At 55.2% G+C, this 27,909-nt stretch overlaps 1 protein-coding gene across 9 annotated transcripts in view; it reads left to right on the top strand.

The window, feature by feature from the left end:
• Positions 1–27,909, top strand: part of CHD6 (chromodomain helicase DNA binding protein 6) — an 89,212-nt gene that overhangs the window by 50,362 nt on the left and 10,941 nt on the right. For 7 of the 9 annotated variants that reach the window (XM_085079413.1, XM_085079415.1, XM_085079414.1 and 4 more), the window contains 26 exons: positions 2,545–2,610; positions 3,066–3,124; positions 3,464–3,581; positions 4,696–4,782; positions 4,997–5,146; positions 5,436–5,557; positions 6,184–6,427; positions 6,860–7,036; positions 8,614–8,757; positions 9,300–9,555; positions 10,006–10,216; positions 10,725–10,920; positions 11,439–11,603; positions 11,993–12,172; positions 13,397–13,507; positions 14,764–14,966; positions 15,356–15,555; positions 18,308–18,467; positions 19,028–19,117; positions 20,075–20,178; positions 20,764–20,893; positions 21,147–21,207; positions 21,840–21,897; positions 22,529–22,748; positions 24,710–24,918; positions 26,058–27,602. In XM_085079413.1, coding sequence (XP_084935539.1) covers positions 2,545–2,610; positions 3,066–3,124; positions 3,464–3,581; positions 4,696–4,782; positions 4,997–5,146; positions 5,436–5,557; positions 6,184–6,427; positions 6,860–7,036; positions 8,614–8,757; positions 9,300–9,555; positions 10,006–10,216; positions 10,725–10,920; positions 11,439–11,603; positions 11,993–12,172; positions 13,397–13,507; positions 14,764–14,966; positions 15,356–15,555; positions 18,308–18,467; positions 19,028–19,117; positions 20,075–20,178; positions 20,764–20,893; positions 21,147–21,207; positions 21,840–21,897; positions 22,529–22,748; positions 24,710–24,918; positions 26,058–27,602 — 5,266 coding nt within the window. The remainder of the gene's footprint in view (positions 1–2,544; positions 2,611–3,065; positions 3,125–3,463; positions 3,582–4,695; positions 4,783–4,996; positions 5,147–5,435; positions 5,558–6,183; positions 6,428–6,859; positions 7,037–8,613; positions 8,758–9,299; positions 9,556–10,005; positions 10,217–10,724; positions 10,921–11,438; positions 11,604–11,992; positions 12,173–13,396; positions 13,508–14,763; positions 14,967–15,355; positions 15,556–18,307; positions 18,468–19,027; positions 19,118–20,074; positions 20,179–20,763; positions 20,894–21,146; positions 21,208–21,839; positions 21,898–22,528; positions 22,749–24,709; positions 24,919–26,057; positions 27,603–27,909) is intronic. The other 2 variants (XM_085079411.1, XM_085079417.1) reach the window with 1 other exon arrangement.

Genomic DNA, 27,909 nt, shown 5'->3' with positions numbered 1-27,909 from the left:
GGACATGTCCTACCCACTGCTCATTACCCACCTTTGGCTCTGGTCTCTGTAGCTCCTATCCATGATTACTCTATTATTTGTCCCTGCCAGCTGAGGGCTTTGTAGGTGCCAGGTCATCATTTTCTGCCCACATTGGTGCTCTCCGTCAGTGCCTTAGAGCATAGTGATGCCAGCCTGACCCTTACCAGCTGAGCTGATCTGCTGGGCAGCATGGTAGGGAATTGGGCAGCATGGCAGGGACCATCTGGTGCTACTGTGGTTTGGGCCTTGCTGTCCTGCTGCTTCTGCCCACTGGTTCACTGCTGGCTCCTGGTGAGTGCTGACTTCTCCTTCCTGCCTGTCAGTGACTGTGTGTTGGATCCTGCAACTCATTCCATCTCTCTGGTCACTAACAAAGCTGCCAGATATTAATAACAGTCACTAGTCGTTTTCATGGTGTTTCTGTAACCCTCTCTCTAGTCCCCTTTTCCCAAGGCTTTGGTGGGTATTAGTCAGCTCTGTTGATAAGCCCTGACCCGATGACCCATGAGACCCATGGGACGTGCTGTGGGTGCTGCTTCAGCTTTGCCTGGGGCTGTGTCCCAGCTGGGTTCCTGGCAGTCATCTTTCTAAGTGAGATTTTCAAAGCAGCAGGTATGAGCTGCCTTTGGCATCTGCCCATGCTGCCACCTGTTCTCCTCTCAGTACTAAACTTCCACTTCAGTTTGTTGTGCTCCATATGGGTCATTAAGGCTGATGTCCAACAGCAGCCAGGCTGGGTGGCTGCTCTGAGGCTCGGCCAGCCTGCCTAGCTGGGCCTGTCTTTGGCTGCTCCCAGGATCGGAACTGACAGGCAGGGCAGGATGTGAGTGCTGTGACCTCATGGCTGCTCTCCCCATGGCCTGGACCTGCAGCTTTCCCCCTGCATCCTGGCCATGGTCCTAAAAAGCTCTTTGGGGCAGTCCATGGCTCTTCAGCCACCTTCAGGCAGCCAGCAATGAGCCGCAGACCAGTGTAAGGGCTGTGGATCAGCATGGAAGCTCCCAGTGCCAGGGCACTGGACTGCCACAATGGCCATGTTCACACAAACCCTCTGTGGGAGGATCAAGCAGAGCCCAGCAGGACCAGGGTGGATGCCGGGGTGTGAGAGAACAGGCACTGCACAGTGACTGTGGCAGGAGCACTTCTACATGCTCCCTTTAGCCATCTTAACCTGGTGTGGGGCAGAGCTCCTAAAATAGGGCAGAAATTCTTTGGGCCTCAGATGGCAGCCAAGGGGCCCAGGTAGACCTGCTGTTCCCTGCTCGTTGTGTTGTGGTGCTGGGTCCTTCATCCTGCCCTGGACAGTGCCAAGGCAGCAATCACCTGAGGGCTGGGGATGGAAGGGTTGCTGTGGCCCTGGTCATGGTCTTGGCTTTCCCAGACATTTTCAGATGAGTGGTGTGGGATGTCCTGTCTGTCTGTCCTTTCTCAGCCTGCTGCATACCTTTCTTTGACTTTCTAGTCTGCCAAGTGACACCTCAGAGCTGCTTTGCCTTGGTCAAAACTCTGCCTCTGTCTAGAGGGAATGAACAGAGTCCTCCTTTCTGTTCTGCACTTTGCTCCTCCTTCTGCTATACTATTTCCCAGCCAGAGTAGAACTGGTATTTCTAATGGTCAAGCAAGCACCATGTTTTTGTGGTGTCTGTCATCTCCCCTGAATCTTCCTTTGTGTGTCTCTTCTGTAGCACAGACAGGCACAAGCCTGGCTCTCTTGTCCCTGGGCATTTGGCAGGGCTGGTCCTGACACAGCTGCAGCCGGGAGAGCCTCCACCTCCCCGGATCTGGCAGCAGGACAGCGTTAGGGCCACCTCCAGCAAAGCCTGTGCTCAGTGAGAGGGGCTATGCTGGGAGCCCCTGGGTGCCAGCAGAAGGTATCTACGGGTGATTCTCTGCGGACAGAGCGGAAGCCTGCAGAGGGAAGAAGGCAGCACTTCAAGCCAGCCGGGAAGAGCTGCATGAAGGGTGGTAGGGTGAGGTGCTGCTGCCCATGTCCTGTTGCCATGGGCAAATGATAGCATGTGGGTGGCATGTGGCAGGGCCTGACAGACATGCTGCCTGCTCTCCTGGGACCCTTGGGGCCATACAGCACTATGGGGCTGTATAAATGCCAAGACCAGGATGTGGCATGGAGAGTGCCTGGGAGCAGGAATGTGCACGTTTTCGCGTATTTCCTTCCTTGAGTCCATGGACAGAAGTGCCCAAGATCCCTCCTCTTTTCTGGGAGACTTTCCACCCTCTCTGGCTGCCCTAGTGCAGCTGGAAGGACCCACACAGCAAACCTGACAGTGCTGTGGCCTGGCTAATCTGAGGAGGACAGGCAGAGTGTGAGTGTAGCTGGGCTGGCAGCACCTACACCCTTGCACCCAGCAAGGGCACCCCAAGCACAGCTCCCCCAGCTCCCAGTGCCAACTCTGTCTGTTTGCCTGGGGGACTGGGAGAGGAGCAAGCAGCCATTCCATGCTGGGAGAGTGCCAGGCGCACATGATGAGCCAGAAAAACAGAGCTCTTCTTTTCTGCCCCCAGGAGCCTCCCGAGGATGATGCCAATATCATTGAGAAGATCCTTGCCTCCAGGATGGTGCAGAAGGAGGTGAGTGGCAAAGATGTCAGTGGGGCTGGAAGACCCTGAGCAGAGGAGAGATGGGACCTGGCTGCCCTGTGCAGCAGGGACATGCGATGTAGCAGCAGTTGGTGCTCCTGCTCCTGTGGTGGGGTGCTGGGGTATGCCCAGACTGGCACCTTTCTGAGCTGTGGATCAGTGTGGTTCCTTTCCTGTCCTGGGCACCAGTAAGCCTCTGGAGAGGAGTCAGGCCTGGGCTGATGCCCAGAAGGTGTTGGAGTCCCCCATGTGCAAGGGTGGTCTCACATCATGTTCCCCAGGGCTACTGCACCTCCAGGACAGCAGCACCGTGAGTGCCTGCCTGTGCTCACCATCCCTGAGGCTCAGTCCCTGGAGCCTGTGGACAGGCAGGGAATGGCTGAGCGTACCCCCCAGGCTTCTACACAACCTCAAACTGTCACTGACTCTCCTTCCCTTGGTTTCAGGCTCATCCTGGAGGCCTGGCATATGAGACAGAGGAGTTCTACGTCAAGTACAGGAACTTGTACGTGCAGTGTTGTGGTGCTTTTTTCTGTGGGCCTTGTGCAGGCAGGAGCAAGGACTGTGCGCTCCCACCTCTCTCCCATCTCCAGCTGCTGCCCCAGCATCCCTGTTTTTCTTCCCCTGTCCTCCTGAGCCAGCTGTGGTGGTGGGAAGCAGGGAAGCTGCTGCAGTTTCAGTGCTTGGCCTGGCCTTGGGCCCTTGCTTTCCCTAGTTTGGGGTGGCATAGGCATGTGCTCAGTGTTCTCTGGACTGCTGGGAGATCCGTACTGCTTTGTGTGGTGGATGGGTTTGGGACCAAAGGCATCTTGGTCATGTGTTGTTGATTTTTTTCCCCCTGCAGCTCTTACCTCCACTGTAAATGGGCAACGTTGGAGGAGCTGGAGAAGGACCCCAGGATCTCCCAGAAGATAAAGCGCTTCCGAAACAAGCAGGCTCAGATGAAACATATTTTTACAGAGGTGAGAGTGGAGCACAGTGAGCAGTGGTGCCCAACCTTGAGCCCAGTGCAGTGGCTGAGCAGGCCAGGAGCTGCCCCTGACACCTCCCTGCCAATGCCAGACCAGCTCCGGACCTGAGGGTTTGTGACTGTGCCCTGGACGCCTGTAGTGTTACTGGCAGAATTATGAGCAGGGTGACAAATGTCACTTGCTGGGCACTGCCAGCTCAAGAGTTACTTGGTGGGAGGGAGGACAGCATGCAGGGCTGGAGGTGCTTCTGTGGTGGAGCAGAGATGCTATGGGAGAGAGGGAGCTGTAAATATCTGGGCTTAGGGCAGCTCCTCCCTGCTCTGCTCTATAAGCAGATTAATCTTGCTTAGTATGAAAGGTTCTATAATGTATCTTGCTGTTCCAGAGATAGTTGTTGTATCTCCTCAAACTGCCCCTTACAAGTGTAAATCAGGCCAGTAGGCTATGAAAATTTCTCCATTGTGGCTGGAAAGCTGGGGGTGTGTGTCAGATTTCTCACTCACGAGTCTGTTTGGGGTCTTTCTCGGGATGCAAAAAAAAAGCATGTGTTGGAACATACTGAACTGACAGTTCAGCAAGGAGCACATGTTCTGTTCCTGTAACTAACTGGGGCTTGGGGAGTTGTGAACATAGAAGCCTGGTTTTTCTCCTTCCCAAGCCCTAGGCCATGTCTGTCCAAGGGCTACTGCTAGGTGGGGCGAGAGGGAGGCAGAGACAGAGACCCAAAGACGAAGGTGTCACCCCTTGCAGGTGTGGAATTCATTGGGTGCTATGTGCTGTGCTGGTCACAGCTCTCGATGCTGCATATCAGCTGGAGCAGACAGCTTAGGATTTGTACCTTGGGGCCGATAGGCTGGAGAGGACATTCCTGGCTCCCAGCAAGGGCAGCACGGAGCTCTAAAGAAAGAGCTTTGCCTTCTGTGGGGCTCCTGTGTCCTCCCTGCCCAGAGACAGATGTCTGTGCCTGTGTCCAGCGTACTTGGTGTGCTGCACACAGCTAGCAGCATCCTGGGGACAGATGCCCAGCAGCTGTTTATTTGTGCCCATCTGTTTAACCCTGGAATCACCTGTAACTTACTTTCCACTTTACTGTTTGCCATCACAGCCTGATGAGGATTTGTTCAACCCAGACTATGTGGAGGTAGATCGAATTCTGGAGGTGGCTCACACAAAGGACCCTGACACTGGGGAGGTGAGAGGCTGCATTGCTTGCTTGCCCCTGGAGGGAGGGAGGGAGACTTGGCAGGAGGCCCTGCCTCATGGTGTACATTGTGGGTCATCTCTGAGCACCCTGAGCCTTCCCAGCCTTCCCTTGTGCAGCATTCCCTGTCCCCAAGGACCCTTGGCATAGGGTGGGTGGACGGCTGCTGACCCTCCCTGTCTCTGAGCCTCTCTCCGTGATGCAGGAGGTGACTCACTACCTGGTGAAATGGTGCTCGCTGCCCTACGAGGAGAGCACATGGGAGCTGGAGGAGGATGTTGACCCAGGGAAGATTAAAGAGTTTGAAGCCCTCCAAATCCCTCCAGAAATCAAGCACATGGTAACGTACCCTGAGGTAACGTACCTGGCTGGCATCTCGCAGCCCTGGGCACAGGGACTGGCTGTGTCTTGCCACAGTTCAGCAGTGCTGACCTCGTCCCTACTGCTGCAGTGTAAGCCCCGTATCCTCCCCTCTGGCTCGGTTTGTCAGGGTCTGAGGGTGGGCTCCAGAGGCCAAGACCTTGTTATGACTCAGCTGTCAGTGACTGCTTTGAAGCATCCTGGTGTGCAGCCCCAGCAGCAGGATCTGGTCTCACTGGGCCTTAGCATCTCCCATGAACCTTGCTCTTGGTCTCCCCTCCTAGGAGCGCCCAGCATCGGAGTCCTGGCAGAAACTGGAGAAGTCCCGGGAGTACAAGAACAGCAACCAGCTGCGGGAGTATCAGCTGGAGGGAATGAACTGGCTGCTCTTTAACTGGTATAACAGGTGAGGAGGGGCTGGAGCCCAGTGCTCCCATGAGCAGTCCTGCTGTGGCAGCAGGCCCTCTGTGTGCTGTCATGGGAACAGCAGAGCTGGAGAGTAGAGCAGACAAACGGGGGCCTGACAGAGCAGCCATGGAGTCCTTCAAGTGCTGGAGCTTGCAGGTAGCTGCCAGAAACAATGGGTTTGCTTTAGTTTTGCAACAGAGTCTTTAGGAATGTTTCTCCCTTGTAAATGCTGATGAGTCTTGGAGATAGTAGGTCTTAGGTATGATTCTTAAGATACACCTGTTTTTTGGTTTTGGCCAGGCTATTGGTGACCCATTGTGGGGCAGGCAGGCAGGATTATGCATGTTCTCATCTGCAGCAGACCATCAGATGCATCTTTCCGTGGCTTGTGTGTACCTGAAGAACAGCAGCTTTCATGCTGATTTTGAATCCATGATCTTACAAGAAGTTGGCTGGCTTATCCAGACAGATTTGGGCCACTGTGCTAAAGTCTCCCCACACTCCATGCTGCAGGGTCAGAGAAGTGTGGGCAGACGTGATGTGCTTGACATCCCATCAGAGTTGGTGACAGAGTGGTTTCTGCCTCCAAGAGCCACATAGACCTGACCCTGTCCATCTCTGCAGGAAGAACTGCATCCTGGCTGATGAGATGGGGTTGGGAAAGACAATCCAGTCAATCACCTTCCTCTCAGAGATATTCCTGATGGGCATCCATGGCCCCTTCCTCATCATCGCACCTCTCTCCACCATCACGAACTGGGAGAGGGAGTTCCGCACCTGGACGGAGATGAACGCCATTGTCTACCATGGCAGCCAGATCAGCCGGCAGATGATCCAGCAGTACGAGATGGTGTACAGGGACACACAGGTGACTGATCCACACAACGCTCTCAGGATGCATCCCCCAGCCCTGGCTTCCTTTACTTGGGAGGCGCTGAGCTGCCTGTGGCGCTTGTTCATTTGGAGAGGGAAAGGTGATCTTTTCAGCCCCCTTTGGTGGCATGGGCTCAGGTTACACTGTGTATGAGTGAAAAGGCACAACTCATGCAGAACGGGGAAGGTGCAGCATAGCCCTGGTTCTTGTCGAGGCCTACGTGCTTGCCCTGGGGCAGTGTCTGGTTTGGAGTTACACAGCCTGTGGCTATCAAGGAGGCTTGCAGGAACCTGCCTGTGCTTGAGGGAGATTATTCTGGGGAAATCCCAGCTTAGAGGCAGATGCTCACACTGACACTGTCAGACAGGAGGTCTGACAGTGTGCTGCCACCCTGCAGGACTCAAATTCTGGTTTCTGTTTCCCTAGGGTAACCCTCTCCCAGGGATCTTCAAGTTCCAGGTCGTTATCACCACATTTGAGATGATCCTTGCTGACTGCCCAGAGCTGAAGAAGATCCAGTGGCGCTGTGTGGTCATTGACGAGGCACATCGCCTGAAGAACAGGAACTGCAAACTTCTGGAGGGGCTGAAGCTCATGGCCCTGGTGAGCATGTCCTGCCCCGAGCAGGGTGGGCTGGAGATGGCCGTGCTGAGCAGTCAAATGCCACTGTCAGCAGCTCAGGCCCGGTACCAGTCTGGAGGAAAACTAGCTGGGGGTCCCTTTGATGGACCGGGCACTGGTGCCCGGCAGCCCTCATGAACTTCTTTTTGCCAAAGTGGGATATTAACTCCCCCTGTGCCCTCCCACCTGGGTGTGCTCCCTGCCAGAGACCTGCAGCACAGCAGAAGCTGCTGCAGCACATGGGGATAGTTGGTGGCCAGCCCTGCACAGCACCCCTAGCCATGGTGTGCCTTGTGCCCTACACTGGGCAACGCTGTGGTCTAGCTGGTTTCTTACTGCTGTGCGAATATGGGACTGGTGTATGCCAGGGTAGGGGTGCAGCACTGTGCACGTTATAAAAGGGATCAGTGAGCTGGTCTGAGAAATTGCTTGGATGTCCAGCTCTTTTCCAGCTCTAGGAAAAGCAGCGCTGCTTTTTGCTGGGCCAAGGGCCATCAGGCCTACTGGATCTTCAAGCCGTACCCAGCTTCCGTCACGCTCACCTGTAACTGAGCCAGGCTCCTGAAAATAATTAGTCTTGTGACTTCCACACGTTCCAAAAGACCCTCCTGTTTCCCCTGTTTTTGTGTCTTGTCCATGTCCCTGCTGGGTTGTGAGCTTGGATCAAAGCAGGATTGCTACTGGTCTGCCTTCTAAAACATCATCTTCCTTTGTACGAGTCCTGTGGTGCCCTCAGAGCCTCTCACCTAACAGTTGCCCTTCTCTCCTAGCTGACCACTCCTGAGGACGTTTCCTGCACTAGGCTGGGCAGGAGGATTAGCATGAGCAGTGAGCCCAAGGCTCTAGCAATGCTGGGACAGAGCAGCTGATGCACCTGGGACCAGAGCCCATTGTTGTCAGGCGTGAGAGGGAGATCATTCTCCTTGAGGGATCATCCAGTCCTCACATCCCCAGATCTTGGGGCTTGTCTGGACCCCACCTCCTTTTACTGCACATATACCTACATGGTGAACGTCTTAAGAAAAGCTCCTCCTTGTTCCCAGTGCACAGCCATACCTGTCCCTACTGATTTTGGAGCACCCTGCTGAGACTGACCCTAGCAGCAGGTCACTGGTGCCCCTTGGTGTCCCATGGCTCTGAGCGATGTTCCCTCTTGTTCTCCCTGAGCCCCAAAGATGGACATCCTGCCCCCAGCTGCATGGAAGCTTGGGCTTTTTCAGTGTCCCTGTCCAGCGCCAGCACAGCCCTGCCCGAGAGTCTTGTGCCAGGGCAGGGCTGAAGCCTGGGAATAGTGTGAGATCTCGGGTTTGGCTGTTGCTGCACAGAGCTGGACTGGAACATGTGCACAGGAGCATCCTGGGAGCCACAAGATAGTGTTGTGTGGCAGTGCCCTGGTCAGGGCTGTCACCATGGCCAGGGAAGCCTCACAGGGAGTGTGTGTGCTCCCAGGCCACCCAGAGTGCTTCTGAGGCTGGAAAACAAGAAGCATTGTGCTCTTGGGACCCCTTCAACGCAGCTCATGGGGTTAAGCCCTCAACCTGTTTCCTGTGTGTTCACAGGAGCACAAGGTGTTGCTGACAGGGACCCCGCTGCAGAACTCTGTGGAGGAGCTCTTCAGCCTCCTAAATTTTCTGGAGCCACAGCAGTTCCCTTCAGAGACAGCTTTCCTGGAAGAGTTTGGAGACCTGAAGACAGAGGAGCAGGTACCTGGAAGAGTGATGCTGGTGACTGGTAGCACAGGCCACTGGGACACATGGTGACCAAACCAGGCATGCTTTCAGACATGTGCTTCATGGAAGTGGGTAGGACTCCTCATGCCAGGAGAAGCAAAATTCTGACAGAGCTCCCAGCACTGCTCTGGGGAGAGGAGACCAGCCCATGCGTAGGCAGTGGTCTGCTCCCAACTGACTCCCTGCTGCCCTTATGTGCCTGGGTAGAGCAGCTCACCTGCATCTCCCACGTGGTCTATCCCTGAGACCAACAGGAGATTAGGGGAAATGGGGAGGTCACTAAGTCCACATGTCCATCACCCACGTCAGGTTCCTGATGTGGTTACTGGTCACTGACATGCCTACCCCAAGGACCCCAGCTGCTGAAGTTGTCCTGGCTGGATGCTGAGCAGCTGCTCCAGGGTCACTTGCAGTGGGTTTGCACTGTGGGGGGGCTCTAGTCTTGCAGACTTCTCTTCTGTGCCCATGTGCTTGCCATGCAGGGAGGGCAGTGAGTGTCTGCACTTGGTCTGCAGGTGAAGAAGCTGCAGTCTATCCTGAAGCCCATGATGCTGCGACGGCTGAAGGATGATGTAGAGAAGAATCTGGCACCCAAACAGGAGACCATCATTGAGGTGGAGCTGACCAATATCCAGAAGAAATACTACCGGGCCATCCTGGAGAAGAATTTCTCCTTCCTCTCCAAGGGTGCCAACCAGCACAATATGCCCAACCTCATCAATACCATGATGGAGCTGCGCAAGTGCTGCAATCACCCATACCTCATCAATGGTGAGGGCTGTGCACAGGAGTTGTGGGAGGGGACACACAGGTAACACTGCAACATTTACTGGTCACTCCCAACAGAACTTGCCCAACTGGGAAGCCAGCTCAGGCCTCGTGCCATCTGCCATGATGTGGCACTGATCTGTCCTGTTCCCTTCCCAGACAGCCCAGCTCCCTGCAAGGGCTGCTTGCTGACGAGCACCTCGGGATCTCCTGAGGCTGCGTTTGGGGATGTTCTGACACAGGACCAATGTTCCTGCCTGACTTGTTCTGCCAAGAGCTGGTGATAGCCCTGAAAAAGTTTAGTCCCAGGAGTGGAGGGTCTGCAGGAGGTCTCTAGCCAGCCTCCCTAGCTCCAACTGCATGGGTTCTGTTGCTCGTGTGGTCCCTTGCTGCTGCCCTGGGCAGCTGCACTGCCAGCCTCACCAAGAGCTCACACCCCTTTTCACCTGGCAGGGGCAGAGGAGAAGATCCTGGAAGACTTCCGTAAAACACACTGCCCAGAGGCACCAGACTTCCAGCTGCAGGCGATGATCCAGGCAGCCGGGAAGTTGGTGCTCATTGATAAGCTGCTTCCCAAGCTGATCGCTGGTGGGCACAAGGTGCTCATCTTCTCACAGATGGTGCGCTGCCTTGACATCCTGGAAGACTATCTCATCCAGAGACGGTTAGTACAGGCTCCAGCATTCACCAGGGCTCCTCAATACCACCTCCATGCACTGTACATACAGAGTGGTAGCAACACAGTGTGGGGATTTGGCCATTCCGTGCCCACATACCGATGGATCCAAGTTACCAGCTACTGCTAGTGGGTGTGGAGATCCCAGAGCTAAGCAGCTCAGATCTGTCCATTCTGTGTAGTCCAAGGCTAGTCCTCAGAGTGACCAGGTGGAAGTATGTCCTTCCCTTGGTCCTGGTTCTCATAAGCCCCATATCCTTTCACCATGCATGGGGTTGTGATAATTTTGTCATCATAAAAGGCACAATTTTGGGAACAACCACAGTGCACATGGGCTGATGGGTCTTGAGCCACCACCTGGGCACAGGTACTGCCAGTAAGTCCTGGCTGCCTGTGTGCCCACACAGCCCTGGGAAGGAGCAGAAATGGATTTGAAAGCCACAGCCTGTTCGGGCCCTGCTGTGATGCTGCTCTGACCTCTCCCTCTCTTGAGCAGGTACACCTACGAGCGCATTGACGGGCGGGTGCGCGGCAACCTGCGCCAGGCTGCCATTGACCGCTTCTGCAAGCCCGACTCGGATCGCTTTGTCTTTCTCCTGTGCACGCGGGCAGGCGGGCTGGGCATCAACCTGACTGCTGCTGACACCTGCATCATCTTTGATTCTGACTGGAACCCGCAGAATGACCTGCAGGTAAAGGGCTGGGCAGGGCCAGGCTTCAGGAGGTCCTGAGGCACAGCTTCCATCACTTGTGCCAGGCAGGGAGGACAGGGAAGCAGCACTGGCTGTACTAGGCACCAGGCGCTGTGCAAGAGAGTTGGCAGGAATGTGGGCAGAGGGAACTGGACGTGGGAGAGATCACGGTGTGACTCTGAAAGCACGGATGGGCCACAGAGCAGGCAATGCTGTGTCCATACCTGCTGTTGAATGGATGCAGTGTTGTGTGCCACATCTGCAGAGAGCCAAGGCCCCAACCTGAGCCCTGCATCCTTGCCTGAGGGTGCTGGCATCTTCCGTTCCTCCACAGCTGTGCAGGATGTACCAGAGCTCTGCCGGGTCAGCCACAGGCAGGGAGTGAGAGTGCTGTGGTGGGTAGGAGCTGACTGTGGGTCGGGTGGGTGAGTGTAAATGTTGGTACAGGTTACCACGAGCCACACAGTTCCCATCCTGCTGGGATCCCTGTGCTGACGCTGTGCCCTCTGCACTCACAGGCTCAAGCTCGCTGCCACCGGATCGGGCAGAGCAAGGCGGTGAAGGTCTATCGCCTCATCACCAGAAACTCGTATGAGCGAGAGATGTTTGATAAGGCCAGCCTGAAGCTGGGCCTGGATAAAGCCGTGCTGCAGGACATCAACCGCAAGGGCAGCACCAATGGGGTAGGTTGGATGCTGGAGCAGGGCCAGGTGGGAGCCACTGCAGGAGATCTCTCCTCATCCCCTGCAAGTCACTGTCAGGTCAGAGCAGGGACTAGGCAGGCTTTGGGGAGGGAGAGCTCAGTCTCACACATTCACACTGCTGCTCTTTGGCATGCCAGGCTGTTCCTGCACTTTTGTGGGGACAGGGGACACAGGATGCTATGTCCAGGGTGGCATGGACTGAAATTCCTGACAGTCCCTCAGGCAGAGTTTTGAAGTGACCTCTGCTTTAGCAGCAGCAAGTTTGAATTGGCTTGGGGCTCTTTCTCCTAGAGCAGAGGGAGGACCTTTTTGCTGTGTAGTGGTCATGGTTGCTGGCTAGGTTGGTGATGGCCCTGTGCTTTGGACAGGTTCAGCAGCTTTCCAAGATGGAGGTGGAGGACCTGCTGCGGAAGGGTGCCTATGGTGCGCTGATGGATGAGGAGGATGAGGGGTCGAAGTTCTGTGAGGAAGACATTGATCAGATCCTTCAGCGCAGGACACAGACCATTACAATCCAGTCTGAGGGGAAGGGCTCCACATTTGCCAAGGTGTGCTGTGCTCCACTGGGATGGAATGGGGGGAGTGGGGGAAGGGGAGCACACAGGGCAGTAGTGGTTGGCCAGCCTCTTACCTGTGTGTGGACATGTCTGCATGGAGGCCAAGCTCTGCTGTCCCACTGCCCAGGAGTGAAACCTTGCTGGGATGCTGCAGCAGCTGTGGTCTCCTGTCTTTCTGGTGGTCAGCAGAGCATTGAGGAGGGGCCACCAGCCTGACAAGTGATGGAAGGCTGCCTAGGAGGGTTCAGCTCTCTCTCTAAAGCTGGTTCAGGCTGGTGAGAAGGCAGAACAGGGCCTGCACTCCAGGTGCTGGGCAGTGTCCAGATGTGCTCTGTCTCCAGGTTGGAGGTGTGGATGGATGCAGAGCTGCTGTCATGTCCCTGTCAGGGCACTACAGAGTGCAGGCTTTGCTCTTATGGGCTGAGGGCTCCATGGTGGTAGACCATGCCCCATAGCTGGACTCTGCCCAGGGCTAATGTGGGCAGGGTCAGGCATCTCCTCAGGGAGGATGGGTGGGTTCAAAGCCTGGGTGAGATCCAGTCCTGAACTAGGCTGATCTTCTTACTCATGGGCTGAGCTTATTTGATCTGGAGTCTGTCACCCTCCCTGCCCTTCCTGTCACTGATGCTGCCACAGTGTGGTGCTTTGCTGAGCAGAAATGCAGGTGGAGACCTGAGCTGCCAGTGATGTGGGAAGGAGCTATGGTACCTTCAGCACAGCCCTTCTGCAGCACAGTCAGTCTGTGTCTCCAGCCTCAGTCTTCTGCAGCCATGAGGTCTGGCTCTGCAGAGGGAGCCCAGGATGGTGGCAGGACCTAGCTGCTGGGCTGCACGATGCCCAAAGCCAGGTGCTCCTGTGCCATGGAAGCTGTGTGCTGTGGGGCCTAACAAAACCCCCAGAGAGAGCCTGAGGAGCCAGCTCTGTGCTGTGCTCAGGCTGTGCTCAGGCTGGTGCCTACTGGGGCTACTAAGGGCCATCTGTCCCTCCTCCTCTTGCACAGCCCAGGCTCCTTTTACGGTGGGTCAGGCAGGACTGCAGAACAGAGTAGTTCAACTCCCTTAGGTGAATGAAGAATCCTCTGACATGTACCAACGTGGGATGTAACACCCCATGACAGTGAGACTGTGCACTCAGGTGTGTGGGGGATCTCTGAATGGGAGAAGGCACACCTGGATGATGGTTGCAATCTGTTCACTCCTCTTCTCTCCTTCCTAGGCCAGCTTTGTAGCATCAGGAAACAGAACTGACATTTCCTTAGATGACCCAAATTTCTGGCAGAAGTGGGCCAAGATAGCAGAGCTCGATACAGACGCCAAGAACGAAAAGGTAGGATGAAATAGGTGGCCAATGTGCCCTGCAACTGATCTGACACCATGTGGCCTGGTGTCCAGGCAGGAGCTGCATGCTTCGTCTGGGCTCCTGAAGGGATTTGTGTTGGGCATCAAGAATTTTACTGCAAGGGAGGACTGACCCATGAGTGCTGGCTAAAGCCCTGATTTATTTAGCCATATGTTGGTCTGTGTCTCCCTGATATTTCAGGGTGCTCAATCTGTACTCCCAGCTACTCCCAGCAATCCCACCCTCTGCTTGAGAAGCGTTCTCCAAATGCTCCTTGAGCTCTGGCAGCCTTGGGGGCTGTGACCATTCCCTGGGGAGCCTCTTCAGTGCCCCACCACCCTCTGGGGGAAGAACGTTTTCCTGATATCCAACCTCATCCCTTCCTGGCACAGCTCCAACCGTTTCCACAGGTCCTGTCTGTGGTCACAGAGCAGAGATCAGCACTGCTCCTCTGCTGCCTCTCATGTGGCGCTTCTGCCTATTGGGAGGCAGGAAGGGATAGATGGGGTCCCACCTCTCTGCTGGCCCTGCTGAGGTGGTAGGCTCAGCTGCAGCTCAGGTCTCTCTTCCTAGCTCCTTCATCAGGCACAGGGAGCCTCTGGCTCCAGTGCAGCCCCAGGGCTGCTGTAATTTCAGCTAAGGCAGCAGGAGGGAGGCCCTGCAGCTCTGCAGAGCTTGCTGCTCAAGCAGGAGCAATGGGAGAGAGTGTGTGTGTGTGCATGTGTGTGTGTGTGTATGTCCTATGTGCCTGAAATCCAGGCAGATTTACATGGCATTAATTCATTCAACAGGGCAGGGGTAAGGAGAGGAGACAAGTATATGCCATTAAATTTCATATTGCTCCCTCCTGCACCTTCTTGGAAGCTGCTTTTCCTGTTCCAGCCCCACTGTGTAATCCCCAACACAGAGACTACAGTGCCTTAAGCATAGCATTTGGCACAGGCAGTACGGAGAGGGCCAGGAGTGACTCAGAGCTGAGTCAGCTGCTGGCTGTCAGCAGTTCGGACACAGAGGGGCTGATTTTCAGCCTGTCATCAGTCAGGCTGAATTTTGTGCTGGCTGGGAGTTGTCTAGTTTTCAGGCAAAACTGCACACAGGTAACTTGAAGGAGGTATCCCAGTGGGAGGGTAATAGTCAGCCACAGTGGAAGCAAGCCAGGGGCAGAGTCTGGGTGTTGGGGGAGAAGAGCACATACAGATGTTTCTGCCTTTACCTGAGATTGTTCTCTGCTCTTTCCCTCACAGGAGAGCCTAGTCATTGACAGACCCCGGGTGCGCAAGCAAACCAAACACTACAACTCCTTCGAAGAGGATGAGCTGATGGAGTTCTCTGAGCTGGACAGTGACTCAGACGAGCGACCCACACGCTCGCGGCGCTTTAATGAGAAGACGCGGCGGTACCTGCGGGCTGAGTGCTTCCGTGTGGAGAAGAACCTGCTCATATTTGGGTGAGTCTCACCCCTGTGAGAGTACAGCCACAGCCTCCAGCACTCACGTGGGCCACTGGCTGCACCAGCCGCTTTCTGTCTGTCCTGCTTGCAGCATCCTCTCCTTCCAGCAGTGACCTTCCTGGTGGGACCTGGGCCCATGTTTGAGATGGAAGGAGAATAGGAGGACAAAGCATGAGCTGGCAGTTGGCACTTCCGGAGTCTGCTCCTCCTTCTGTCCTGTTCAATCTTGCAAACCTCTCTCCCTCTCTCTTCCCTGTAATGTGTGGCAAAACATCCCTATCCAGGGGAGCTGGCAGGGGTCTGGCCCTGCATGAGCTCCTGGAGAGAGGTGCCAGCAAGATCTCTAATTGCACAGGAGTGTTTACTCTGTGTTCCTGCTGTTTCAGCTGGGGACGCTGGAAAGATATCCTGACCCATGGGCGGTTCAAGTGGCACCTGAATGAGAAGGATATGGAGATGATTTGTCGAGCCTTGCTGGTGTATTGCGTCAAACACTACAAGGGGGATGAGAAGATTAAGAGTTTTATCTGGGATCTCATCACACCGACAAAGGACGGCCAGAACCAGGCTCTGCAGAATCACTCAGGTATTGCGTGTTCTCTTTGCCATTGCATCTGTACCTGTTGCCCTGTGCCAGCCTGTGGGACTGAAGCTGCAGAATTCAAATCAGAGCCAATGGAAACTGTCTGCAAGTGGTTGTACTTGAGCACTGCAATTCTCTCTTCACAGAGAAAAGGGCTTCCATGGAGCTGACCTCCACGCTGACCCTCAGAGCCAGCAGCAGGGGCTGGCTGAGTGGAAGAGGCTATTTTCTGGCTTTCACTGCAGAGAGAGCCTTGTAGTGGGAGCAGAGGTGTTGCTAAGTCTTCTCATGCCTGTGAATATTGTCAGGGTTCCCCTGCACAGGGAGACCCTGGGCAGTGAGCTCATGAGCACCACATGTCAGATCTGTAATTGCATCTGTTGGCTAGAGGTGTCTGTATGGGTTCTGTTGGGTGGAAGTCCCCAGTGTATCCTCAGCTTCAGACAGGTCACCCAGAGGCTTCCCAGTCCTGCTCTCTCTGGCTCTGGCTCTGCCTCAGTTGTGTACACTGCAGATTGGCCTTTCCACCTGCAGGGCAGCGGCTGCTCTCTGTACGCTCTCCTGGAGCTGGGGTAGCCATAGAGCCCACCCTTCAAATGAGGCAGCCACAGGGCCTTTGTCTTCGTCTGTGAGCACAGAGTGGCTGCTGGCTCCCTGGATCTGCTGGGGCTTGTGGCCTGGGACACGTGGTTGCTGCTTGCTGTGCCAGAGGGCTCTGGCTGACCTTGCAGCACAGTGCCTGCATCTTGTGGCTCTCGAGACGGGTGACTGGAGCTGGGGGAGACCGCAGAGTCTCTCACTGAGTCAGAGCCCAGTGGCCATGTGCTGCTTTTTTTGTGCTTGTGATCTGTGGCACAAAGTGGATAGTGAGGGGGCTGGGACTCTCCAGACTGCTTTTGGCATCAGGGAGCTGGCCTGAAACCTGGGACTCCTGTTCCCAAATGGTGGAGCACAAGGAGGGGCTGTTCTGGAGTGGTGATGCTGCTGAGCCCCAACTGTATCATAGTTGGTGCTTAAAACCCAACATCATCATTTCCTTCTGTCTGGAAATGTTCAGCTGGCTTTGCAATGTGAGGTCCAAGGATGTGGCCATCGGTGGCTGCCTTAAATGATTCCAGTCACGTCCTGCAATGGGAGTCATTCTGGCAGTGCTGCTGCCTGCTCTTGCCACACAGCCCTGTCCTGAACAGCTGGGAGTAGGCTTGAGGGCCCTGTGGGGAGCAGAGTAAGAGTCAGAAACAAATCGCATGGTGTGAAGGGGCTTGATTTAGATAATGCTAAGTAATTAACAAGACATGGTTTCAGTGGAGGGTCAGGATTGCTTTAATGCAAGAGCATTGGATACTGAGCAGAGACGCGACCAGGAGCTTCTCCATCAACTCTTTAGAATGGCTTTTCCTGCCTGTGAAACCTCCATGAGGTCTGGGCCAGAGGAGCAGTGACATCTCAGCCTGATGTCAGGAGCTGGAGGAGAGTAGAACAAGCAGAACAGTGCAGTGTAGAGCAGCCACAGCAGGCACTGCTGGGGCTCCCCAGGCAGCCTCAGGTACCACTGGTGTCTGCAGAGAGCTGACCGGACAAGTCATGCCCCATCCCTGATGTGCAGAAAGCAACAGCAAGCTCCAGCCCTTGCTAGGGTGTCCTGGATCTCAATCCCACATCTGTATGATCCTGGAGGGTGAGCACACTACCCAGGCAGTCCAGCTCAGAGCTCTGCTCTGATCCAGCACCATCCTGCCTTTCAATCTCTAACAGGCCAAGCTGCTGAGGAAGCAGCGTTTGCCCATAGTTCATCAAGCCAGTTTGGTGCTGGGGACAGGAGGCCTCCAGCAGCCACCTGGACCACAGCCCTTGTCCTGTCATGGAGCTGCAGACTTTATGCAGGATTTGATAACATGGTGACGTTTTCTCTTCTTCACTGGTGTCACAAGACCAGACAGATGGGATGGGACTGCTCAGGCACCCTTTCCCATTCATGGCTGCAGTTTCTACTTCAAGAGCATCTGCCCAGGGAGGTAGCTTATCCCTCTCTGGAGATTCCAAACAATAGTGACCCCACCAGGAGTTATTTCCACACTGTGCTGTGAACTCACATCATATTTCAAGTTGAAATGTATTTAATGTTCATCTCCAGTCACTGGGTCTCATTTTATCTTTGTCAGCCAGATGGACCACATTTTGTTTCCCACTGGTACCTTAGTCCCCTTGCAACGATCCAGTTCCCCCTCAGCTCTGCTTCAGATGCATGGCATAAGAAACAGCCCTTACAGGTCAGATCAGCAAGTCTGCTGCTCTTTGATCATTTGAGAGCTTCTTGTTTGAACTCTTATCCGAAATCACTTTCCCCATAGGGTTTCCTTCACACCTGGCTGTAGTGTCTAAGTTAGTCTTCAAGGGCTGTGCCCAGGACCAAGGACCCTTCCATGCTTCTCTTTGATATTCTTATACATCGAGGGGCCATGTTCTCATTTGGGTAAAGCATTGCACTGAGAACACACAGCTGGTTCAGTTTCTGTGGTGATCCCCAGGTTTTTCCCAGAGATGGACTCTCCCATGCTCTGCGTTTGCCCCGTGCACTTCCCCCTTCTGGGCTCTCCAGGCTGCAGCCAGGAGCTCTGCACAGCCCCCTCCAGCTCCCAGCTCTGCTGCCCCACCCAGCCCCCAGTGCCAGAGTTGCCTGGTGGCAGTGCCAGCCCAGGCAGTGCCAGCCCAGCCCATGCCTGTGGTGCTCACTGGCTGCCACTCGCTGTTACAGGCTTGTCAGCACCGGTTCCCAGAGGCAGGAAGGGGAAGAAGACAAAGAACCAGATGCTGCTTCCTGAGATAAAGAATGCAGACTGGCTCGCTACCTGCAACCCTGAGGTGGTGCTCCATGATGACAGCTACAAGAAGCACCTCAAACAGCACTGCAACAAGTGAGTCATAGAATCATGGAGTGGGGAGGGACCTTAAAGAACATCTCATAACACTGCCCTGGCCAAGGGCAGGGACACCTTCACTCTCCGAGGTTGCTCCAAGCCCTGTCCAACCTTGAACACTTCTAGGGATGGGACAGCCACAAATTCTCTGGCAAACTGTGCCAGGGCTTCGCCACCCTCAGAGTGAAGAATTTCTTTGTAACATCTAATCTAAATCTCTTTTAGTTTAAAACCATTCCCCTTTGTGGGAGCCCACACTGTCTCATTGAGACAGTGGGCTGAGGGCCTTTAATGTTGGGAGGGTGGGAGGGCTCACAGCCCACACAGGATCACCATGCTCCCACTGCTGGACTGCCCTCAGATTCTCCTCCAGCTCATGGAAGTCATGTCCTGAGCAGTGACCCTCCAGCCAGTGGGTCACAGGGCTGGGCACTGTGGCGTGACACTGCATAGTCGTTTGCCCATCCTGCTTTAAGGAAGTGGGTCCTTCCATGTGGGGAAACATTATGTCAAGCAGGTTTTGCTGGCCTTGCTGACCTCTCTGCTGCCCGGGACAGGGTTCTGCTGCGGGTACGAATGCTCTACTACCTGAAGGCTGAAGTGCTGGGGGAGGCTGCGGATAAAGCCTTTGAGGGGACCCCTGCCAGGTAGGGTCCTAACGGTGAACCCCTGTGAGGTTTCTTGGGCTAGAGCACTGCCACAGCCATCTGGCCCAGACACATTTGGGCTCTCTGCAGCTCCAGGTGAATCAGACATGGGAGTCAAATGCCCAGATCTTGCTCAGGCCAAACTTCACCCTCAGGCAGCCACTCTGCCTGTGGAGAACCTGTGGTCATGGCAGCCCTGCTGAGGCAGCTCTGAGATTGCAGCACCAGCCTGGAGGGCCGTGGGGACTTAGAGGGACACCTTGCAGGAAAATGGTTCTGTGTGCTGCTTGACAAATGGGCCCTTGATTCGAAGTGGGAGTCCAGAGAGACTCCCAGTCTCAGGGCCAGGCCTCGAAGCAGAGCAGGCCTCATTGCTGTGGCCTGCAGTTCCTCCCAGCACTGGTAATAGTGGGACCCACAGGCTCTGTAATGGTACTGAGCCTACAGCCTGCCAGCTGCAGACCTTTCTGCTGACTCAGCTCTCAGTGCTTCTCAGAGAAGTGTGATATGCTGAGCTTGAAGCTTAATTTCCCCAAGTAGGGGCTGCTACCTTCCCCAGCACAGCTCCATCAGCACCATTCTATGTGGGGAGACACCATTCTTTTGGGGTTGGTAGGTGTGAAGTGGTTTACCCATAGAGATGCTGTTTGGGTCAGATGGGGTCTTCAGTTCTCTGGTGTTGTTTGGGTGGGAGGGGAGAGAGGCTAGGGGCATCCACTGCCCTGGAGAAAGAGGAGCAGGAAGGCAGCAGGTTGTGATGGAACCAAGGCTCCAGCTCTCTGACTCCAGAGCGATGTGTACCCATGTCATGATGGGGCCCCAGGCCAGTGTTCATTTGCTGTCCCCAAGCCAGCGAGTGGTGGCTCCTGCCTCCCCCTGTCCCTTCTGAGCAATGCCCACTGTTCCTCAGTGTCTGGTGAGGCTGGGAGAGGGGCGTTCATACCTTGTCTGCCACAGGGAGCTGGATGTGCTGCTGCCAGACATTGACTACGTGGAGATCCCGGTGGACTGGTGGAATGCTGAGGCTGATAAATCCCTGCTCATTGGCGTCTTCAAGCATGGTGTGTACCCAGCTGTCTGGTAGGTGCTGGGGTATGAGGGAATGAGTACCTCTGGTACCTGGAGGAGACATCACGTCACTGCAAGGGACAGAGCTATGGCCACGCTCCACAGCCACACAGGGCCAGGGCAGCTCTCCCAAGGTGCCAGCAGCGTGTTTGGGTGGAGAACAGGCACCTTGTGGTGCCCAGGGTGACCATGCCAGGTCTCGTGGCAGACTCTGGTTTGCCAGGAGCAGTGTGCTGTGTGAGGGCGAGGAGAAAGGCACAGGTCTTTTCTTGCCCTTGTCATGGAGTCCCTGTGCAGCTTACAGGAGCCACAGGGCTGCTTGCCCCAGGTGCACCCTGTGCAGAGGCTGAGCTGCTGCTGGGTGGGATGGGAAGGCTGACCTTTCCCTTTGCCTGGTGCCCAGGGGCTGCAGAGCTATTAGCAGCTTTTGGGAAAATGTTAGGTATTTCTGGGGATTAGCATTGCTCTCACAGCAGCACAGGAGTGGGAGCCAGGTGGGGAGATGTGTCCCAGGAGCAGGAAGTTTTCGTGGACCAGGCTCAGGCCTTGCTCTGTGCTGTCTGTCCTGATGGCGGCAGGTTACGAGCGATACAATGCCATGCGGGCAGACCCGGCTCTGTGTTTCCTGGAGAAGGTGGGCATGCCAGACGAGAAGCTGCTCTCTGCCGAGCAGGGCGTCAGTGACGGGGCACAGGATGCTGCCGAAAGGTGGGTAGGGCATGGAGCTGAGCTCTTGCAGCAGCCTGGCTAACTCCTGGGGCAGTGTGGTGGGGTCAGCTGTGCACAGGGAGGAGGGAGGGAGCAGGCTGTGCTTCTGAGTGCAGAGGGGAGGGCAGAAGGCATCTGGTCCCCAGTATGAGGATGGCATGAGCACCAATTATTTGCTTCCTGGTGCTGAGGAATGGCACAGCCACAGGGGCTGTGCTGCCACTACCAGGGACTGATTCAATCTCTCACTCAGGGGCTGTGTGGAAAAGGAAGAGAGCAGTGGAGAAAAGCTGGAGGGGCTGTCAAAACAGGAGGTGAGTTGGATACACATCTGTTGCTGCCCAGCCTGGCCTGAGGTGTGGGCTTGGCTCCATTAGTTCTTCTGTGGGGCACTGGGGAGCCAGCACGGCTGGTCTGCCCTGTCTGTGTCCTGTCCCGTGTGCATTGCCTTTGCTCCCTGGAGCACAGCTTCTGCTCGACCTCTCTGTGTTACCTGTGGACCTGGGCACTTCTGCCTTGTGGGGAGCTGAAGGAGATTGAGGGCTGGGGATGCCCAGAAATGCTGCCTTTCACTCTGTTGGTTTCAGGAGCCACGTGGGGCTCTGGCAAAGGAGTCAGGGATGTCCCAAAATAAATGGTCCTGGGGGAGAGGAAGAGCAGGGAATGAGGCAGCACAGGAGAGTGCAGGTGTTTGAACAGTGGAGGCTGTTACACTGCCACTGGCAGTGGCCTCTGTCACTGTGGTGATCCTTTCCTCCAGGCCCAAAATGGCCTCTCTGAGCTGTCACCTCTGATCCTGTGTGCTGAGTGCAGCCAGCAACTGCGGCCCAAGGGCAGTGGACACACAACCCTGCCCAGCCCACCACCCTACCTGCCAAGGACGGGTGGGCTGTGGGTGCAGGGGGTTCTGCGTGGGGCTGAGCACTCTGGTGGTTTCCTTTTGCAGGACATCATGGCTGCTGGGGTGGGTGAAGCCAGTGAGAAGCGGGACGAGCCAGCGGCAGGTGAGGCCATGTCTCCTGCAGTGCGGCCTGTGGCTTCCCAGGGTTTGGCATGGCACAGCCAGAGCCTGAGCGCTGCTCCAGGCACTGCTTGGTGGGAGGAACACACTGCTCTGTGTTAGTGGGTGAGACAGCTCGACCTGGACAGGGGCCCTCATGTACAGGTGACCCAGGGATGGACCCTGTGGCTGGCCAGCCAGGGTTCCAAGTGATTCCAGCCAAAGCTACCCAGGGTGACTAGAAGCCATTAGCATGCTCTTATCCGTACAGTTGCCTGCATGAGATGAGCATGCAAGGTCTCTGCAGTGGGCAGTGCTGGTACATGTCATGGGCTGGCTGGCCCCACTGCTGAACAGGGAGCTGCAGTCTTCTCCCATGCATGACCTGGCCTGGAGCCATCATTCCTACCCTGCTCTCAGCCTCTGGACTCTCTGAAGGAAACTAAAACGTCATGAGGCTAAGAGCCAGCAGGCCCAGGGATGGTCACCTGACCCACCACTCATGACTGTGATCCCTAATGCTCCCCATGGGACGCAGAAGGTGGGAGGAAGCTCTTGGAGCTTGCTGGAGGGTGTGGGAACCTGTGGCTTTGTGTATGTGTGTTAAATACTAATGTCCTTGCTGATGTTTGAAGCCCAGGATGGCTCCGACTCAGACAGATCCTGCTGGCCTGTCTCCTCTGCTCTCACGGCCAGACTGCGGCGACTCGTCACTGTCTACCAACGCTGCAACCGCAAGGAGCTGCCTCCCCGTGCTGAGATGCTGGTGCCTGGTAACCATGGCTACTGGCTTCAGGATGAGATGTTCCGGAGAGCCTCTGAGATGGACTCAGTGAACAAAGAAATGCAGAAAAGGTAATGCAGCAGAGGAGCCTTCACAAAGCTGATTAAGCCCACTTGACTTCCTTGGCCCCCAGAACTGACCCAGGTAAATGTCATCAGAGCTGTCTGTGCAGTTGGCTGCCCAGGGCATGGAGTCTCATGTGTCCTTGCTAGACAGGGAACATGCTCTGAGCCATGCGAGCCTTGCTGCTCCAGCAGCCATCCCAGCCAGGGAGCACCCTCCACTGCTAACTGGAGTTTGTATGCAGTAGATAGTGACACTGAAAAGAAGTGAGGGGACAGCTCTTCAGGGTCAAATCCAGTGTCTGCTGGGCCAGGGGTCAGCCTTGTCATAGCAGAGTTGTGTCCTTGGGATACACTGTGGAAGAGGGCGACAGATGAGCGCTGTCACCGCCTGTGAGCAGTGCCTTTCCAACCCTTGTGGCACTCACGCCGCTGCCTTTACCTCCTGCTCATGGCATCTGGAGCCCAGTGGTGACATATCCTGGCTGTGCTGTGCTCCCATTTCATTTGTGTCCCAATAAGTGGTAGATAGGGTGGTGGGACTGTCCCAGCATCCCGAGTGGCTCTCTGCAGCCACGGGACGGTGTGTGCAGGGTGATGCTACTCCCATTGCCACCAGTTTCCAGTGCTGTCCTGGGGCTGGGACTCTCTGTGGTGACCAGCCCTCAATGGCTTTGCCTCCTGTGAAACTGTCCCCACAGCAGGAGCCCATGTAACCACTTTGTATGTGTGCTGCCTTGTGCTCTGTTCATGTTGAAGCTGTTTCAGCCTTTCTCTTTCTCTGGACTTCTTCCATTCGTACCATCCCCTCATTGAGGTGGGGGCATCAGTGGACATCATAGCAGCCTGATATCTCCTGTTCCTTAATTCTCTGGGCTTTTTGTAGGGGTGATCTCCTTTCAGGAGTTTTCCACCAGCCTTTAATTTGAGGCCTTTTGACAAACTCACCACTGGCCTCCTTGACTTGGATCATTAATATACTTACTAACTTTCTTCTTGTTATTCTCATTTTTGAAATGAAACATGACTGCAGCCCCTGGGAACAGGGGTGGAAGTGCTGGCCCAGGTGTATTTTGGACAGCTGGAGAGTGCTGTGGGTGACATCATCCTGTCTACTTTCTCTTGACATGTCTCAGCTGCTTGCTGGTGCTGGCTCAGAGCTGCAATTCAGAGGAGCTGAGATTTGACTGGAGGCTCTCTTCAGCCATCAGTGCTCTGGCTTTCTCTGCCCTTGCCCTACTGTGTGTACCCATGTCTGTTTTCTGTGGCTGTTTCTCTGGGCTCTGCCTGGGGCTGTATTTGCCCAGGACACTCTTCACCATCTCTGCCCTTTGAGTGATCCCTACAAGGTGAGAGCTCAGAGGGTCCAAGCCAGCATGAAAGTTGTGTTCTAAGAGTGCTGTAACTGAACTCCATCACCACTGCTTCAGTGGGGAGAGTTCACACGAATTGGTAATGTGGGTGGTGTTTGTTACTGGGACCCTTACAGCAGCCAGCTCCAGTCCCAGTTTCCCTCTGGAACAGGTTGGATGAGAACTGTGTCTGCATATCTTTCCCTTGTAATTCCTGGTATAGAGAATTGACGTTTCCATGGAAGTGAAACAGCTTGATGTGGCAGGAAGGGAGTAACTGGGATAGGTTTGTGCCTCTACTGAAGCTGCTGGAGCCTGCGCCCTGTCAGCAGCACAGCCCAGAGCTGCACTCGGGGGTTTATTGAAATAGCCAAGAGGGTTTTTTTCAGCAATGAGCTGAGAGCCAGAGGGCCTGTGGCCTCTGCTCCTCCTCCCTGTGCACCAGAGGGCAGAGGGAGGAGTTGTGGTTGTCTCCCCACTATGCTTCTCCTGATAACTCCTTCAGAACTGTTGGTCAGTAACTAGACTGTGCTCTCTGAGCCTCTCTGCCTCGAGCTTTGTCTGTTCTGGGCCCAGAACATGTCTCAGTGATGTTCCTGTCTCCTCCCTGCTCCACAGGTGGACCAGGAGGGAGCAGGCAGATTTCTACCGCACCGTCTCCTCCTTTGGGGTTATCTATGACCAAGAGAAAAAGATCTTTGACTGGACCCAGTTCCGAGCCATCTCTCGACTGGAGAAGAAGACTGATGAGAGCCTGGAGAAGTATTTCTACAGCTTTGTGGCCATGTGCAAGAATGTCTGTGGTCTCCCTCTATGGAAAGAAGATGGTGAGTGGAAATTGCATGGTCTATGGAGGGGTAATGGTAGGTCCACGTAGAAGGGATCCCACTGCTCTCGAGCAGAACAAGGGAGGAGCTTCAGAGACAGTTGGAAGCAGCATGATGCCAGGCAGGTTGTGTGCTTGCAGCAGTCATGCATTTCTGTCTGCCTTGTCCCCACCACGTTGTGCCTTCCCAACACAGTGGGAGAGTAAAGCAGCCCCATGAGCTCCAGTCCCTGTTCTCATAGATCTCTTGGAGTTCTTGCAGGAAATCACAACCAATTTTATCCCAGACAGCAACCTCTATGTGTGAGAGACGAGTAGAGAAGCAGCACTCACTTCCTCCACAGTTCCATGCTGGAGCTGGGGGTAGTTTGGGTGAGCTGTATTGCTGTTCTCTGAGCATCTCTCTGCTGCCACTGGACAGAGTCCACTTCATCTATGCCTGTGCTGACTGTGGAGCTCTGCTGCAGGGTAAACAGAGCCTGGACCTGCTGCAGGAGGCTCAGGAAACTTGGCCAACACATAGGGCATCCATTTTCTTTGAGTACTCTGCAGAGGCCCTGCCTTGGCACCAGGCAGGACATGACGGATGAAAAGCTGCTTAGAGACTATTTAGGCACAAAGCAATTTGTTTCCAACAGCAGCAGAAAACATTTTGCCTCAGATCTGTCATGGGATCTGCTCTTAGGCACAGTTCCTTGTGTGTGTGTATGTGTGTGTGTGTTGTGCCTTAGGTAGGTGTTCCTCATCAGAAGAGCTGCACAAGCTGCCCTTCCCTGAGGATGGGCTGAAGGGCTACCAGAGTCTCAGACCCCCAGGAGCTGCTCCACTGGCAGGTCCAGCCAGCTCCAGCATTGCTGGTGCTGATGGAGCAGAGCTCAAAGACTCTGAAATCCTCTGAAGCTGGTGCCGCTCTTGATCCAGCTGCTCAAGTCGGGGTTTTATTCCCCTGTTTCCATTTGGGGGAATATGACTGGAAAGTAGTGAGACTGGAAAAAGGGGCCTCAATAGTGGCTACAAGCACTGGCCCCACCTCACCTGCAGTCTGAGCAAGAGTTAAAACTCAGCTTGCTTATCACTGCCTTTGAGGAACTCTCACCAAGGCAATTAATTGTGTCCTTGGCTTTGCTGTCCCTGCTGTAGGTCATCCAGACCCTGACATCTACGTGGAGCCCATCACAGAGGAGCGTGCTGCCAGGACCCTGTACCGCATTGAGCTGCTGCGGAAGGTGCGCGAGCAGGTGCTCAAATGCCCCCAGCTCCACGAGCGGCTCAAGCTGTGCCGGCCCAGCCTCTATCTGCCCGTGTGGTGGGAGTGTGGCAAACATGACAGGGACCTGCTGATCGGCACCGCCAAGCACGGCCTGAACCGCACTGACTACTACATCATGAATGACCCTCAGCTGTCTTTTTTAGATGCATACAGAAACTATGCCCAGCATAAAAGAGCAGGGCTCCCAGGCCCAGAAACCCTGTGCTGCCTTTACCAGTCTAACTCCAAAATCTACAGCTCTCCCCTGTACAGCCAGGTGGACCAGACCTGTGATACCCTGGAGAATGAAGTCGACAGTCAGATCAAGCTAGAAACCATGGACAGCACCATGTCCCAGGCTGGGGGCAGCCCACGGGATGCAAACTGTGAAACATTTATGTCTGAAGTCCGGGACATCATTTCCAGTAACTACGACGAGAGCTCTCTGCCAGACTCCTTGGTGTGCATGATGTACGATGAGAAGGCCTGTCCCAGTGAGCAGAGCTCCCTCGCCAGGGACAGCCCAAGCTGCACAGATGTTGGAAGCAGCGTTGCCAAACTCTCCGAGGGCAAGCTGGAGGGGGATGAGGATCCGTCCAGCTGTGATGCAGATGTCATGAGAGAGGCTCCCTTCCTAGATGGTTTGCAGATGGGCTCTGGCCAAGTGGACAGTCAGAATGAAGCTGAGCCTTCACCTTCTATGCCCAAGAGCAGCCCTTCACAAAACACCCCAGCAAAGCTCAGCAAAGGCTTGGAACAGAAAGGAGCACTTGCCAGCCCAGCAGCAGGGCTGCCTGAGCACGGCACCATGGAAAGGGTCCTAAGTGTGGGGCTCTACAGTCCCAGTCTCCATAACTATGAACTAAAGCTTCCTCCTGAGCAGAGGTTCATCAGTCTGCTGCAGGAGAAAGGAATGGAGGCAAAGTCAGGGCCAAGTCAGAGCCACAGCGAGGAAGATGAGGAGGACGAAGAGGATGATGATAACTCTGAGGCAGCAGCAGATGCTGTGGAAGGCTTGAGTGGTCCCAGGACCAGGGCCAGTTGCGACTCCGAGGGTCATGAACTGGGGGGTGAGGAGCAAAGCTCTGACCTCCCCACACCTGAGGACACTTGCCCAGAAGATGTAAATGGCGAGAGGGAGTCCCTGGGGCTGGGAGAGCCCGAGGCAGAGGGCAGGGAGGACCGTGACTTGAATGAGGAGAGCACCCAGCAGCACTCACCGGGCCAGGCTCAGAGCCAGCCCTTCAGCCTGCCCACAACTCTGCCAGGGGCCTCAGGGGCAGAGCCCCCCTGTGCTGGTGGGGAGCCCTTGGGCCAAGAGCCCTTGGGGCAGACAGGCTGCACAGAGGCCCTACACCCTGAGCCCCAGGGCATAAAGCAAGAAGAGTGTGAGAACAGAGATGACGGGGAGAAAGCCAGCAGCAGCCAGAGCCAAGGTAAGGTCATGAGAGCTCCCTCAGATTGACAGTCACCTCTGGCTATGATGGGAGGAACTTGTTGTCCTCCCTTCAGAGCCAAATCATGGAGCTGCCCAGCCCCTGGAGTGGCCTCCCATCTTTACAGGCTGGAGTCCCTTTACCTGCTGCGGCTGGACATTGGGGGCTGCATTTGCCAGCAGGGCTGACCATAACTCTCCACCCTGAGCCCCAGCAGCCCTTCTGCTAAGAGCATGCCACAGAATGTGGGATGCCTTTTCTTTTTGGTACTGGGCACTGCCTGTCAAGCAGCTCCTTTTGGAAATGC

The sequence above is a fragment of the Lichenostomus cassidix genome, chromosome 20, assembly GCF_008360975.1.
Source record: "Lichenostomus cassidix isolate B80296 chromosome 20, HeHo_3.0, whole genome shotgun sequence".
Lineage (NCBI taxonomy): Eukaryota > Metazoa > Chordata > Aves > Passeriformes > Meliphagidae > Lichenostomus > Lichenostomus cassidix.
Note: the sequence above shows the minus strand (reverse complement) of the source record. Positions and strands in the feature narration are given on the sequence as shown.